This window comes from Aulonocara stuartgranti, assembly GCF_965226115.1.
Source record: "Aulonocara stuartgranti genome assembly, chromosome: 11".
NCBI lineage: Eukaryota > Metazoa > Chordata > Actinopteri > Cichliformes > Cichlidae > Aulonocara > Aulonocara stuartgranti.
In genome coordinates this window covers 2,420,081-2,436,851 of record NC_138947.1, presented here as the reverse complement: position 1 = coordinate 2,436,851, position 16,771 = coordinate 2,420,081, and the positions used below count along the sequence as shown (strand labels likewise).

The 16,771-nt window shown below is 42.7% G+C and overlaps 1 protein-coding gene across 5 annotated transcripts; it reads left to right on the top strand.

Moving 5' to 3' along the window:
* Positions 1–111: 111 nt before the first annotated feature.
* On the top strand, positions 112–15,352 carry LOC309717171 (C-type lectin BML-2-like). 5 transcript variants are annotated; one of them, XR_014279639.1, is made up of 8 exons: positions 112–201; positions 878–1,080; positions 3,349–3,443; positions 3,675–3,728; positions 4,693–5,049; positions 5,135–6,018; positions 14,166–14,263; positions 14,654–15,352. XR_014279639.1 is itself a non-coding variant. In XM_082551524.1 (4 exons), the coding sequence occupies exons 2-4, from the start codon at positions 11,148–11,150 to the stop codon at positions 14,789–14,791; spliced, it is 528 nt and encodes a 175-aa protein (XP_082407650.1). In that variant the 5' UTR covers positions 9,269–9,706; positions 10,671–11,147; the 3' UTR covers positions 14,792–15,352. The 5 variants fall into 5 exon arrangements, 1 of the variants encoding a protein (XP_082407650.1); XR_014279637.1 differs by having other exon boundaries at positions 3,373–3,728; XR_014279638.1 differs by lacking the exon at positions 3,675–3,728.
* Positions 15,353–16,771: the final 1,419 nt, after the last annotated feature.

Here is a 16,771-nt window from a genome sequence, read left to right as displayed (position 1 = left end):
AATTAAAATGCAAAGTAAAGCTTAGTTAATAGAAACATTATTTGTTACAACATTACGCCCCCCCTCCCCGTACAATGCGCCCCCTCCCTTCCCGTATCATGGTTCCTTTTGGACACAAGATGTCAAAACGGCCAAAACTGTCAGGTGGCCAGGGAAGAAAAAAGAGAGAAGAAGAGGAGGAGAAACGAGAAAAAGACAGAGGTAGGTAACGTTAGCCTACATGAAATTATTTGAATGTGATAGTAACCTAAATTTTTAGCATTAAGCTAATGTTACATGATTCGCTAATTGCTAATCAATAAATAGCTAGTTAACTGTTTTAACGTCAGTTAATATTGTGGAGGGGGCTAAATTGTTATGGAAAATAATAATGTAACGTTAGGTAATTACAGTACTCCCACCTTTCCCACCATTCCTCATTTGTATTCATCTTTTAAGCAGGTGTTTTTTGTTTACATTGTTATTGCCTTCTGGTTAGCTAACGTTTACCCTGCAGGTAATAGTCACTTTTCCACCCCTGTATATATTATAGTTGTAAGCCTAGTTGTTAAAGCGCACATCATTAATGTTAATTAAGCAATATCACATGAGAGGGAATGCTGTTTTTTAATATGAGCACTGCTGTGATTCGGTCAAAGATAATCATAACATAACATTCTCATATGATATTATACTGTTACTTTGCATTCTGCTATTCAGCATTTCACTGTAATGATGACAATAAATTGAATCTAATCTAATTTGCATATCAGTTAACATCATACATATATCTCTTTGGTTTTTCATTTATATTATATCATTTCATTTTATTCCTGGAATCATATGTTTTTATTATTAGACTTTAATACTCAGTGGTGTCACATACTCCTCTCTTCAGATGCACTGTTGAAGTTTCTAAATCCCACCCCTGGGCCATCTACCACATCTACCGCTGCTGCCTCCACTTCAGCAGCACAACCCACCAGTGATGCAGCATCAGCAGCACCAGCAGCACAACCCAGCCATGATGCAGCAGCATCAAGCGGTCTTCCTGCTGCACCAATAGACCCTGCTGACTGGCCTTCTGCTTTAACTGAAAAGGTACGAACAGAGTTAGTTCACAGAGGTCCATTTGTAATTGATAGTGACTTCACATTCCCGAAACAGAAAGACGGGCGAAGGTGTCAGCATGATTATTTTAACAGACTCTTAATCAATGGGGAAAAGGTGAGAAGAACCTGGCTTATGTATTCGAAAAAAGAGGATAGCTTGCACTGCTTCTGCTGCAAAATGTTTTCCAAGAGAGATTACAAACTGAGTAGGGAAGGTCTGAAGGACTGGAAAAATGCAAGCCACTTGCTCAAGGTCCATGAGGATAGCCAGGAGCATAATGCTCACATGGCAACATGGAAGGACTTGGAGGTCCGTTTTGCGAAAGGACTCACAATAGATAAACAAGAGATGGCACTTGCTGAGGCTGAGAGAAAAAGGTGGCGTGAAGTTCTACATCGTTTGGTGGCAATAATTCAGTCCTTAGCTGAAAGAAACATGGCTTTCAGGGGGTCCACAGACACATTAAATAAACCAGACAATGGCAATTTTCTGAAAGAAGTGGAGCTTATGGCCAAATTTGATCCAGTGATGAAGCAGCATGTCAGTAGAGTAGAAAGTGGAGCTGGCAGTCACATACGTTATCTGGGAAAAACAATCCAAAATGAACTGATTGACACCATCAGTTCAAGAATAATAAAATGCATTGTGGAAGATATCAAAGTATTTCTCCATCATTTTAGATTGCACACCTGATCTGAGTCATAAGGAACAGCTCTCTGTCATTGTTGCAGAGGAATCAACAGGAGATCATTTGTCAACTCTCATCCTAAAACGGATAGAGGAGCTTAACATTCCTTTTGAAGACTGCAGAGGACAGTCCTATGACAATGGGGCCAACATGAAGGGAAAAATAAAGGTGTTCAGGCAAGGTTGCTTCAGCTAAACTCAAGAGCTTTTTTGGTCCCATGTGGTGCCCACACTTTAAATCTGGTAGTAGCTGATGCTGCAAAAAGCTCACCAGATGCCCTTGGCTACTTTGGGCATTTAGCAAAATTATGTTGTGTGTTGTTTTTTGAATCACTGTCGTACCCAAATGGTTTGGTGAGCTGACAGAGTTGATACCACCGGCTCTGATACCAGCGGTCTCTGATGGCCTCTCGTGAAACTTCACTCTCATTGAAAGTCAGTGTGAAGGTGCAGGGGAGCGTGGCAGTGGATCCTCTGACAGCACAAGTAGACCAGAGAGGATAGATCACAGTTTGACCCACAGCACCTAAAGACGAGCAAACAGCGATTAGAACGCAGTGACTCAGTTTAGTGATGGACGGTAAAGGGACTGACTCTTCTATAGCGCTTTATACAACATGCCACATTCACCCATTCACACAAACACTGCTTTCTATGCTTGTCAGTGCTTTCATACACCGATGGCTGCATCAGAGGCAACTTAGGGTTAGTATCTTGCCGAAGGATATTTGCCATGCAGACTGGGGCAGCCAGGGATCGTCAGTAAATACAGACTGCGGTGTGAAGCACTAAAACAAAGTTTCAGTTCAAACAACAAGATCTTTGAAAAGTTCAGACTTTTTGATGCAGAATGCAAAGGTAATGTCATCAGATCAACATCAGACACAACCATTCAAACTTCTTTACTGTTCAGATTTTCTTGAGAGAGAATTTTTGATCCATCTGAAACATTCAAGAGATTAAAAAACTCATTTAACTCAATCAAATCTGTTCATTAATAACAGTTTGATGGGAAAACAGAAGCTTTTTGGCCAAAATTATTCCAAACCAAAGTTTGAGAAGCAAATCAAATGATCATCATCATCACAGTCAGTCTTACCTGCCAGCAGGAACAGGAGCCCTCACAGAGTGTTTTTGTCCCAAACTGCCATCCTTACGTTTTAATGAGCCGACTGAATGACTTCTTTAAACGTGTGGTCAGCAGTGCTGATGAAGACACTGGCTGACACACTGAGGTGGTGGGTTTAATGTCTCTGTGGTCAGTGTTTCACTTCCTTTGATTTTTCAATAAGTTCATTGTAACTGAAACATGTCGTGCAGCCTGGGTGAGGAGGAACTCACAGGTTTGAGTTTCACTGTTAGCTCCTCTGAAATGCACCACAGAGACGTCGTGTTGACGCAGAGACGACCAAATCCAAAAACATAAGGAGAGAAAAAATGATGTGCTGAAACATCGATTTACTGGAGTTAAAACTTTTAACTGTCCTGTTTTTGTTGTTTCTAAATAATAATTTAACTAAATAATTTCTGCTTGTTTTAGTGTTGATAAGTCTCGTGCTTCTTACTCAGGGTTACCGTCATTCTCGCTCTCAGGCTGACCAAGAACCTCCGTCTGAATAAGGGGAAGCTTCATCAGTGTATCTCATCAAAGAAAAGCCTTTCAGGTGATGTCAAAGAAACAACAAACACAATAAACCTCAAAAAATGTGGTTCTCATGTTTGCTGTGTTCAGACCTGTCTGTAAGGCGAATGAAGACACTCGACAATGAACGTAACCTGATTCTGATTTGATTAAATGTTAAGAGCATGAAGTTCTGAGCATGATGCTGCTTTAAGTGTTATGATTAATAATGAACGAGCAGCTGCAGATGAGATTCATGAGGACGTCTTCACAGTTTTTCAGCTCTCAGTCATGAAGAGGTGTGGACTGATCCTGCTGCTGCTCTCAGGTCTGTGAACTCATCTCAGTCGCCTCATTTACAGTTTGAATAAAACTTTTGATGTCAGAAAATCAAAGAAAGCACAAAGTGAACTGCTCCATAGGGATTATTTTAAAGGTGTCTGTAAACGAGCTTCAAGCAGTCACAGGAACACTCGTACAATCTCCAAAGACCTTTGTCATGTCAACTAAACTTCTAAAGGTTTCTTTGGGTCCAGTTAGAAGTTTGATTGACAGTTTAATGGTCGGTAGTTTGTAAGAGTTTGTATAAAGTGAAGTAAAAGAGTAAAGAAAGAAAGGAGGGAAGAGTCAGTGCATGAACGTGGCTGTTTGTGTGCACTGCTGAGAAAAACACGTCTTGATTTTATTTTCTGTGTAGAAATCTGACTGAAAGCCTGAAACGCTGCAAACCCGTCAGCTCGCTGAAAAAGATCCTGACTGCTTTTACCACGTCCGTGTGCACGTTAGAGCAGGGCGATATGACCAAAAATATTTATCATGATATTTCATTTTCTTATCGTTGCCTAACATTGTACCGGTATTACCGTGAACGGTATAATATGGCCCAGCCCTAGTGCACGTGTTGTTCAGCTTTGAGCCTCGACCACTAACACGTCGTTTTCCTTCATTGTGCACACTGAAGAGGAAAAATCGTCCAAATACATGTGCAATAAGGCCAGAGTGAAAAACAAACTTAGCACTGTTAAAGCAGCTTTTTAAGCTGATGTGAGAGTTTCGCCCTGGAGCAGGAAACCAGTGTGTAGGTGTCCACAGGCACCGTAAAACAGCTTTTAACCAGTACACGAGTTACACATCCTTTGAAGGACACATATATTAACATATATTCACGTCTTTAAAGATGTCAACAAAAAGTTTGCGTTGTGGTAGCATGTAAAGAATTTATTCTCCTGATGACTAAAATAGTTGAGCTGAGGTGAGTCTGTGACCGCGCTGACTGACTCGTGTCCTCTCAGGTTACGTGATGGTCTGCCATCTTCAGTCTGATCAGTTAGTCAGACAGCTCCACCTGGTTGACCTGCAGAAGTCCTGGAACGATGCTCAGCAATACTGCAGAGATGAGTACATTGACCTCGCCATCGTTAACAGCTCAGCTCTCATCCAGGAAGCCCAGAAAAGGGCGGGGAGCACCGAGGCGTGGATTGGACTCTCCAAAGGCTGGAAATGGTCTCGCCTCGGTCCAGTTCAGTCATCCTGGTTTAACATGTGGTCACCGGGACAGCCAGGGACCAAAGAGTGTGTTACAATATCTAGTGATGGATCATGGTCCACAAGACCGTGCTCAGCTACTTATTACTTTGTCTGCTATGACGGTGAGTGTTTCAGACTTTGGTACCAGGGTTTGACAAACTGAACATTTTAGCTGCAGGTTTGAATCCGTCTGATCTTTTGTTTCAGCTGCGACTAACAAACACATCCTGGTGAAGAACTCAATGACCTGGTCTGATGCTCAGTCTTACTGCAGACAGACGTACACAGACCTGAGCACCATCACCAACACGCAGGACAACAGCCAGGTCGCTTCTATGATGCCATCTTATTATCAAGCCTGGATTGGACTGTACAGAAAATACTGGACGTGGTCAAACTCGAGCACAGCCTCCAACCTGCCGTGGGGGCCCGGGCAGCCTGATGACAGCGTAAACTGTGCCACAATAGTCGGATCAACAGGCTCCTTCAACAGTCATAACTGTGATGACCAACGCCCCTTCCTCTGCTCCAGAGGTGAGTCTGTCCTCTGTGTTTCTGCACAGTCTGGTCCTCCTGGGCTCATCCGGACACTCTTGGCACAGCACTGCCGATGCTTTGGGTGGCGCTGTCATTTAGTGTTTGCTCTGTCTGCGGTAGAGTATCACTTCCTGTTCCTGTTTCAACACAGGAACAGGAAGTAGTAGTTGAGTAGCTTATCTGCGTAGCAATTTAATTAAAAACCTTTAGATAACTTCTGTTTTCATAGTATAATCTTCACGTGCACCATGGCTACTTCACCTGTCCCTCCTGCACTTTCTTGCTCATTGTGTCAGATGTTTAGTTACTCCTTTAGCAGTAATGATATCTGTAACAAATGTAGCATATTTGCAGCTCTGGAGGCCAGGATTACTGAATTGGAGACTCGGCTTCGCACCCTTCATTCACCCGTAGCTAGCCAGGCCCCTGTAGCTGGTGCAGCCGAAGATAGCGTAGGCCCCGCTAGCTGTTCCCCGGCAGACCCCAAGCAGCTGGGGAAAGAGGGCGGCTGGGTCACGGTGAGGAGGAAGCATAGTCCTAAACAGAAGCCCCAGGTACACCACCAACCCGTTCATGTGTCTAACCGTTTTTCCCCACTCGGCGACACACCCGCCGGGGGTCAAACTCTGGTAATTGGTGATTCTGTTCTCAGACATGTGAAGCTAGAGACACCGGCAGGGGCCAGAGCAGGCGACATTGAAGGAAATTTAAAACTGCTGGCTAAGGGTAAACGTAAATTCAGTAAGATCATAATTCACGTCGGCAGTAATGACACCCGGTTACGCCAATCAGAGGTCACTAAAATCAATATTGAATCGGTGTGCAACTTTGCCAAAACAATGTGGGACTCTGTAGTTTTCTCTGGTCCCCTCCCCAATCAGACCAGGAGTGACATGTTTAGCCGCATGTTCTCCTTAAATTGCTGGCTGTCTGAGTGGTGTCCCAGAAACGATGTGGGCTTCATAGATAATTGGCAAACCTTCTGGAGGAAACCTGGTCTTGTTAGGAGAGACGGCATCCATCCCACTTTGGATGGAGCAGCTCTCATTTCTAGAAATATGGACAAATTTATTAAACCCCCCAAAATATGACTATCCAGAGTTGGGACCAGGAAGCAGAGTTGCAGTCTTACACGCCTCTCTGCAGCTTCTCTCCTCCTGCTACCCCCCCAAAAACCCATCTCCATAGAGACTGTGTCAGCTCCCAAACAGACAAAAAACAAACTAAAAACCAGAAACAAACAACTTAAACATAAACAATTACAAAGAAAGAACAATACAGTATCCACACTTGCCATATTGGTCCATTTGATTGACCTTTATTATAATTATGAATTTATTTTATTTTCAGTTGCTACAAACGGGACAGACATGACTGGGGGATAGGACAGGGAGAAAGAATGAAAGAAAGAGAGGGAGAGAAAGAAAAACAGAGGAGGGGAGAAGAGACGGTGAGAAGGGGGGAAGAAAAAAACAGAAAAGCAAACAAAACACCTGGATCACCTGTATGGAGAAAAAAACCAGAAGAGAAAACAAACAACAAAGAGCAACATAATAAAAACAACACCATCACAATAAAGTAGCTAACAGTAGATAACAGTAGATACTTTTTTAATTTCACCTGTTGAGAAAGAAAAAAGAAAGCAAGCAGAAGAGAACAAGAGTAATAGAATAAACAACATCACAATGATATATGGGAATATGACAGTAAATACTAAATGTTAAACATTATTGTGCAGCACATAAGATCAACAGAACACAGTGTGCTTTGAGGTAGGAGCCAAAAAGGGTGTAGTTTGTGGGTGTGATCACCCGTGTGTACACCTGTGAGCATGGACGCGCTTGTTTTTTTTAAAAGGTTCCTTCATGTAATGATCTGCTAGAGGGTGTGGGGGGAGGTGTGTGGGACCTGATTGAGCTGGGGTGCTGACCAGAGGGCAGCGGGTCAAAGAATTGGTGGGCAGGATGTGAGGGGTCACCTGTGATCAGTTTCTGGAAATATTCATTTGATTTATTAGGCTGTAGATTAGTAAGCATGTCCTGAAAGTCGTCCATGGCTATCTTTATTATACTGACTCTGCGTCTGACACTAACCACAACACAGGGTTTGGGACAGTTAGGTTCAGGGTCATCAGTGATGATGACCTCACAGGGTTAAAAAGCCCATCTCAACAGAGAAAGTTGATAACCGCTGTCTTTATTATCTCTTTAAGACTTTGTTGAGGCAGCTGACTCAAAGAAAGTCTGGCTGTGTTGAACTTTGTAGTATACAGTCTACAGACAAGATTAAATACTTATACGGCTTCCTTATTCTGCCTCCAAATTACTTGCCAAGTGTAAAAAATCTTGTATTTTCACTCTGGAAGTGAGCAACATCATGTGACCTTGGAAGGGGCGGGGCTACATGCATTTACACAGAAGCGTGGAGCGAGGAAGAGCCTGTTTCACCTGTGAGCTCAGTAAAAGGAAAGGATGAGTTTGGGCCCAGCAGCAGAAAAATTCCACTGAGTGAGCAGGAGTGTAATCATCATCGTCATATCCAAGGTGGAGCACCCACCCCCCTCCATCCATCCTCCGTTTACACTGCCCCTGCATCACGAGCACTGAGACACTACAGTGAATAAAGTTAAGGTGGACTCCCCATGTTACTTCCCTTCTTTTCATGCCAAATCTGTTGAGGGGCGCCTTAATTTAACTATCTATATTAAATTTTGTGTAACAAACTGGGATATTTAGAATAAAGCTATATATCGGAGCTACTTTATTATATTTTGTAACTTTGTAGCATATTATATTTTATTTATTGATTGTATTGGAGGAACTGTGACCACATTATTTCCTCTGGTATTAATAAAGCATTTTGATTCTGCTACCTCTGCAGCTCATTAGCTGCACTCATTTAACCTGACTGAGCGTGACCAGTAGAAATAAAGGATCGAACTCAGTAATTCCTGGAAACCAGATCTTTGTTCAGCGTCAGCAAACCAGCAGCTTAGCCTGTAGCTGATGACTAAAAGGACCCACAGTGCTCAAACTGCACCTTTTTCATGATCCAGGGCAGGTCTGGCTTCTTCTTTCAGTGAAATTTAGTGGTGACTTTAAAATCAGTGCATTTTATTTGTCTGTGACTGAGCCTCCATCTTTGGGAGTGGTGCTGTGTGAGACTCTCAAAGCACGTTTTGCACTTTTAGAGGAGATGCACTAAAACTGTAACATCATTAAAAAGACGCTGAAGCCAAACAAACAAAGAACAAAATAAAAACTGTTTGTTCTCTATGATTGGAACTGACATGTGAAATGTGTCGGGTTGTGTCGTCATCATCACTGATTTGTTTGGAGGAGTCGAGCTTGAACGCTCTTTTGTCCCAATTCTAATAATGACAACATTATTCAAATAAGACTGAAGTGGTCGGGCAGAGAATCAGCGCTGTATCCATGCAAACACATGCACAGCAAGCAAACCTCGGCCTTGGATTCAAATGAAGACGCAAACATTTCCAAGTGCGTCCATCTTTGCTGATGATGCAGCAGACACGCTGACCTCCAGTCAGGAGGAGGAGCATGTTCTTCCTCTCACAGACACTGAAGCCTGAAACCGAACGGCCCGTTTACTGCGTTTAACCTCAGTCCCAGTTTCATGGTTCGACGCCTGTGACCTCGTTTAGCTCCAGTTCACAGCCCGTTCTGCCAGACGTCAGTCTGTTTGCATCTGTAATAACTTTGAATAAGTCATCTTCAGTTAAACGACTCTGAGCATCTTTAATCAAATACACTTTAATGAACACTGGGCTGCTTTCTAAAAAACCACTTTTACAAAGTCTCTGATGGACGTGGGAGGAGGAGCGAGGATGACATTTATATCAGATGAAGAGTTCTGACTGTGTCACAGCTGCACAGACGTCTCATCGTGTCGGGTATGTTCTGCATATGTTTGGTTTATTTGATAATCTCACACATTCATTGTCTGGTATTCTAATAAACAAAATGATGATAATTGAAGGAAGACAACATTTTTAAAGTTGAACGTTTCAAATGTTGAATATGTTTGATAGTTTTGTTTGAATGATTAGATTAGATAGAAATGGAGTGAATGACAGAGACAGCTGCCTCTTTGTTGATGCTGCTTTAAGTGTTATGATTAATAATGAACGAGCAGCTGCAGATGAGATTCATGAGGACGTCTTCACAGTTTTTCAGCTCTCAGTCATGAAGAGGTGTGGACTGATCCTGCTGCTGCTCTCAGGTCTGTGAACTCATCTCAGTCGCCTCATTTACAGTTTGAATAAAACTTTTGATGTCAGAAAATCAAAGAAAGCACAAAGTGAACTGCTCCATAGGGATTATTTTAAAGGTGTCTGTAAACGAGCTTCAAGCAGTCACAGAAACACTCGTACAATCTCCAAAGACCTTTGTCATGTCAACTAAACTTCTAAAGGTTTCTTTGGGTCCAGTTAGAAGTTTGATTGACAGTTTAATAGTCGGCAGTTTGTAAGAGTTTGTATAAAGTGAAGTAAAAGAGTAAAGAAAGAAAGGAGGGAAGAGTCAGTGCATGAACGTGGCTGTTTGTGTGCACTGCTGAGAAAAACACGTCTTGATTTTATTTTCTGTGTAGAAATCTGACTGAAAGCCTGAAACGCTGCAAACCCGTCAGCTCGCTGAAAAAGATCCTGACTGCTTTTACCACGTCCATGTGCACGTTAGAGCAGGGCGATATGACCAAAAATATTTATCATGATATTTCATTTTCTTATTGTTGCCTAACATTGTACCGGTATTACCGTGAACGGTATAATATGGCCCAGCCCTAGTGCACGTGTTGTTCAGCTTTGAGCCTCGACCACTAACACGTCGTTTTCCTTCATTGTGCACACTGAAGAGGAAAAATCGTCCAAATACATGTGCAATAAGGCCAGAGTGAAAAACAAACTTAGCACTGTTAAAGCAGCTTTTTAAGCTGATGTGAGAGTTTCGCCCTGGAGCAGGAAACCAGTGTGTAGGTGTCCACAGGCACCGTAAAACAGCTTTTAACCAGTACACGAGTTACACATCCTTTGAAGGACACATATATTAACATATATTCACGTCTTTAAAGATGTCAACAAAAAGTTTGCGTTGTGGTAGCATGTAAAGAATTTATTCTCCTGATGACTAAAATAGTCGAGCTGAGGTGAGTCTGTGACCGCGCTGACTGACTCGTGTCCTCTCAGGTTACGTGATGGTCTGCCATCTTCAGTCTGATCAGTTAGTCAGACAGCTCCACCTGGTTGACCTGCAGAAGTCCTGGAACGATGCTCAGCAATACTGCAGAGATGAGTACATTGACCTCGCCATCGTTAACAGCTCAGCTCTCATCCAGGAAGCCCAGAAAAGGGCGGGGAGCACCGAGGCGTGGATTGGACTCTCCAAAGGCTGGAAATGGTCTCAAACTGGTCCAGTTCAGTCATCCTGGTTTAACATGTGGTCACCGGGACAGCCAGGGACTGATGAGTGTGTGATAATAACTGGATCTGGATCATGGTCCACAAGACCGTGCTCAGCTACTTATTACTTTGTCTGCTATGACGGTGAGTGTTTCAGACTTTGGTACCAGGGTTTGACAAACTGAACATTTTAGCTGCAGGTTTGAATCCGTCTGATCTTTTGTTTCAGCTGTGACTAACAAACACATCCTGGTGAAGAACTCAATGACCTGGTCTGATGCTCAGTCTTACTGCAGACAGACGTACACAGACCTGAGCACCATCACCAACACGCAGGACAACAGCCAGGTCGCTTCTATGATGCCATCTTATTATCAAGCCTGGATTGGACTGTACAGAAAATACTGGACGTGGTCAAACTCGAGCACAGCCTCCAACCTGCCGTGGGGGCCCGGGCAGCCTGATGACAGCGTAAACTGTGCCACAATAGTCGGATCAACAGGCTCCTTCAACAGTCATAACTGTGATGACCAACGCCCCTTCCTCTGCTCCAGAGGTGAGTCTGTCCTCTGTGTTTCTGCACAGTCTGGTCCTCCTGGGCTCATCCGGACACTCTTGGCACAGCACTGCCGATGCTTTGGGTGGCGCTGTCATTTAGTGTTTGCTCTGTCTGCGGTAGAGTATCACTTCCTGTTCCTGTTTCAACACAGGAACAGGAAGTAGTAGTTGAGTAGCTTATCTGCGTAGCAATTTAATTAAAAACCTTTAGATAACTTCTGTTTTCATAGTATAATCTTCACGTGCACCATGGCTACTTCACCTGTCCCTCCTGCACTTTCTTGCTCATTGTGTCAGATGTTTAGTTACTCCTTTAGCAGTAATGATATCTGTAACAAATGTAGCATATTTGCAGCTCTGGAGGCCAGGATTACTGAATTGGAGACTCGGCTTCGCACCCTTCATTCACCCGTAGCTAGCCAGGCCCCTGTAGCTGGTGCAGCCGAAGATAGCGTAGGCCCCGCTAGCTGTTCCCCGGCAGACCCCAAGCAGCTGGGGAAAGAGGGCGGCTGGGTGACGGTGAGGAGGAAGCATAGTCCTAAACAGAAGCCCCAGGTACACCACCAACCCGTTCATGTGTCTAACCGTTTTTCCCCACTCGGCGACACACCCGCCGGGGGTCAAACTCTGGTAATTGGTGATTCTGTTCTCAGACATGTGAAGCTAGAGACACCGGCAGGGGCCAGAGCAGGCGACATTGAAGGAAATTTAAAACTGCTGGCTAAGGGTAAACGTAAATTCAGTAAGATCATAATTCACGTCGGCAGTAATGACACCCGGTTACGCCAATCGGAGGTCACTAAAATCAATATTGAATCGGTGTGCAACTTTGCCAAAACAATGTGGGACTCTGTAGTTTTCCCTGGTCCCCTCCCCAATCAGACCAGGAGTGACATGTTTAGCCGCATGTTCTCCTTAAATTGCTGGCTGTCTGAGTGGTGTCCCAGAAACGATGTGGGCTTCATAGATAATTGGCAAACCTTCTGGAGGAAACCTGGTCTTGTTAGGAGAGACGGCATCCATCCCACTTTGGATGGAGCAGCTCTCATTTCTAGAAATATGGACAAATTTATTAAACCCCCCAAAATATGACTATCCAGAGTTGGGACCAGGAAGCAGAGTTGCAGTCTTACACGCCTCTCTGCAGCTTCTCTCCTCCTGCTACCCCCCCAAAAACCCATCTCCATAGAGACTGTGTCAGCTCCCAAACAGACAAAAACAAACTAAAAACCAGAAACAAACAACTTAAACATAAACAATTACAAAGAAAGAACAATACAGTATCCACATCTGAACCAAAGAGTAAAACAGTGAAATGTGGATTATTAAATATTAGGTCTCTCTCCTCCAAGTCTCTGTTAGTACATGACTTAATAATTGATCAACAAATCAATTTACTCTGCCTTACAGAAACCTGGTTGCAGCAGGATGATTATGTTAGTTTAAATGAATCAACACCCCCGAGTCATTCTAACTACCAGAAATCTCGAAGCACAGGCCGAGGGGGTGGTGTGCTGGGCTGGTTCTAGACAGGCATATATGAGGGGGCAGACAGAAATGTAAAGGGGGCACATGGTGGCAGCTGAGGCGAATGTGGGGTGCTCTGAATAACTGTTTTTGTCATGTAATTGGATTGCACTTTGTCAAACCTCTACCCTAAAACCTGACCAACTTGGGTGTCCCCCCTGAAGGCTCAGCTTCTGCAGGTCTAGATCTTAGTGTCACTGAGGCACACAAACCCCCTGACCACGTTAAGGTGGCAATCACTCAGGAGGAAAACTGAAAAACAAAATAAAAAATAATAAAATAAAATATTGCTCATCAGATTCTACCAACTAAAAACATGACATTTACCTTAATTAGATGCCCTATGTTAAATACATTTGAATCCAACCATAGTACTTCTCACTATTGCCAATATTAACAAAACTAAAAAGGGTAGGCCAAGTTATGAAAAAAGGGCACTTCTCCAACTCTTGAAAAATAGAAATAAAAAATACATTAAAATATCCATCCAGTTCTTTAAAACCAACAACATAAAATCTATCTTAATTTGATTGCCTAAGTAAAGTATCAAATCAATTTTATTTATATAGCACTTTTACATTATACATGCTTCCCTTAGGCAGCATCATTAGAAGACATAGCATACATTTACACTGCTATGCAGATGACACCCAGCTCTATCTGTGCATGAAGCCAGATAACACACACCAATGAGTTACACTGCAGGAATGTCTTAAAGACATAAAGACCTGGATGGCCGCTAACTTTCTGCTTCTTAATTCAGATCAAACTGAGGTTATTGTACTCGGCCCTGAAAAGCTTAGAAATATGGTATCTAAGCAGATTCTTACTCTGGATGGCATTACCTTGGCCTCCAGTAACACTGTGAGGAACCTTGGAGTCATTTTTGACCAGGACATGTCCTTCAACGCACATATTAAACAAATATGTAAGACTGCGTTCTTCCATTTGCGCCCCTCCCTGAGCTCTGAGTTCTGCTGGAGGTTTCTTCCTGTTAAAAGGGAAAAAGTTTTTCCTTCTGACTGTCGCCAAAGTGCTTATTCATAGGGGGTCATTTGATTGCTTGGTTTTTTCTCTATATGTATTACTATAGGGTCTACCGCACAGTATAAAGCGCCTTGAGGCGACTGTTGTTGTGATTTAGTGATGTATAAATAAAACTGAATTGAATTGAATGGCCCTTTTCTTTCTCTGCAGATGTCAAACCTTCAGCCTTGAGGTCAGTGAAGGTTCAGCTGAGGGCGGGATCTGCAGACCTGAACGACCCCACAGTGCAAGAATCCATCCTGCAGCAGGTCAGAGGTCACACGGGCCCCGATACAAGGAACAGACCGCTATAACTACTGTGAAATGATAGAGAGCAGTGAGTCTGTGCAGGTTCAGGGACACGTGACAGCACACAGCTGCAGAGATACGGGGCTCGTTTAATGCAATCCCATCCATTTGTATTATTTAACCTTTTTAACTGGTAACTTGAAGAAGTCACTTAATTTCAGATTACTGTGAGGAGACGACGTGAACCAATGACAGGCAATGAGGCCTAATTCCAGACTTCAGTTTCATCCCCAGCCAGTTCATTTAGTTCATTTCCCCCAGAAACAGCACCAACAACGTTTTCTGCTCACTACAGAAACAACGGCTGATTAATGAGGAGCTTCTGTTAATGTGTGAAAACTGTGTTTCAGGTGAGGGAGAAGCTGGTGGAGCAAGGAGTCACTGAGGAGGTGAAGCTGAGGTGGAGGACGCAGCCTGATGGGAAGGTTTTCCACAGAGAGGAGGAGACAGCCACTTACTGTGAGAAGGAAGACTGTGGGTCGGTTTAGTCTGAACGTTATTGGCTGATGTTCCTCAGATGATCTGCTGTGTAATTCAACTTATTTCCATCTCTGTACTCTGACTGCTGGACTGTAACAGCGTAGCTTTGCATGACTGACAGTTGGAAATCATCCTTCTTTATCCTAAGCTCAGATCAGAGTGTCTGATGAGCTGTTTTATGCCTCTTTGTTTCTTCTGATTGGTGAAGCTAAAGTTTGCAGGTGAGCGGGTGGGCGGACCTTCTGTGTCTCAGATATAAATGTTCATGATATCCTGTCTCTACATATGAAAGTTCAAGAGGAGAAAAAGGTGAAACTGAGTGTTCAGAGCAGCCTGATGTCTGAGCTTTTTGACTTCATACTTTATAGTTCAAATGAGCACCCAGCAATATAACAGTAGATATGCCGTATATGTCAGTGAATCGCGCATTTATGCTCTCTATTATCATATTAAATATACATTTTTCTGTCTCAGAAATGTCTCTGCTGCTGTTTGATTCTGTAAACTACAGTCATGGCTCTGCATCCATCTTCATTGTAAACTCTATTCAATAAAGTCTATTGATATTTTATTGTCCTGTCAGAACTTTCAGTTGCTTCATTTTTATGCTCTTATTTTGAATTTGATGCAGTAACACACATCATAAAGGCTGAGACAACATGAAGTTTAATGCTAAACAATAAGAGTCTCACATACAGTGAAGCTGATTGGCGGGACAGCAGTCACATGACTGGCTATGAAATCCCAGACAGACAATCCAACAGTTTGTGAAACATCTGAATGTAAAATGCTGAAAACTTCTGCTGCTCATCTGTTCACAGAAAAATCTGTGAAAGCGACGAGACGGCTGTGTGACGGTGATTTTCAAAATAAATTCAGATCAAATATTTTCTGTTTTAAAACACAAAGTGTTTCACAGTCTGATAAAACTCCACATTAAGACCAGAGTACCTGTCCACACAGCGGTGCATTCACTGCTGCACACCAGAGGTGGAAAGAGTACTCAAAATTTGTACTCAAGTACAAGTACTGTTACAGTGGTTAAATTGTACTCAATTACAAGTAAAAGTACTGGTGTTAAAAATACTTGAGTAAAAGTGCAAAGTACTCTTCTCAAAAACTACTCAGAGTATTAATTACTTGTTAACAGACTGATGTTTTATTCTGTCGTCAATAGCAGGCATTCAACTCGATTCACCAGTATAATGTTCAAAGCACATTTCTCAGATGAACAAGGTATAGAAAGGTAACTTGTTTTGTAAATAAATGTAGATATAAAAGAAGGAATTTTGTTTGTTAAAAGAATGACAAAAATGTTTCTGAACATGCGTCGAACCATTTAAACTTTTCCCCATACACTGAACAACAGGCAGGTAAGTGTCTTAAACTCTTAGCATTTCTGTCACACTTTACTTTCTGAACCTTTTGTTCAGTTTCAGCAAGAGCTGGTTTTCTAAATTAACAGAGGCTATCCGACTTCGTTTGGCTGTGAAGAGTAAACCAGCACAGCTAAAAAATCGTTCACACGCAGCAGAAGCAGGCAGAGCTGTGTTCAGTTTAAGAGAGAGGTTTTTGATTGCTGAGAAGGAGTGCAGCAGCTCCATGGTGTCTGTGGCACAAGCAAGGTAACCATCAAGCTCAACTGTACTTTGCAGCCTTCTGGAGATTGGTCTGGAGAAGAATTCATCTTCATCAGATGACTCTCTTTGCTGATCCTCACTCCCATGCTCTATCGTTTCAAGATGTTGTTTGATGTATGTTAAGGCTGTAATTGCAAGTAGATAATACTTAGAGAGCAAAATATGTGTATTTAGCAAATCTAATTTAAGAAAAGGGATCACATACACAAAAATGCTGCCCATACAGCTAACAAATAAAAACAATCTACATTATGTTCTTTAAAAAAATATATCATATTGGGAAACATATAACCCTACTGATCAAGAGCCATGTCACTATGATAGGCCTATATCAGGCCAATGATACTG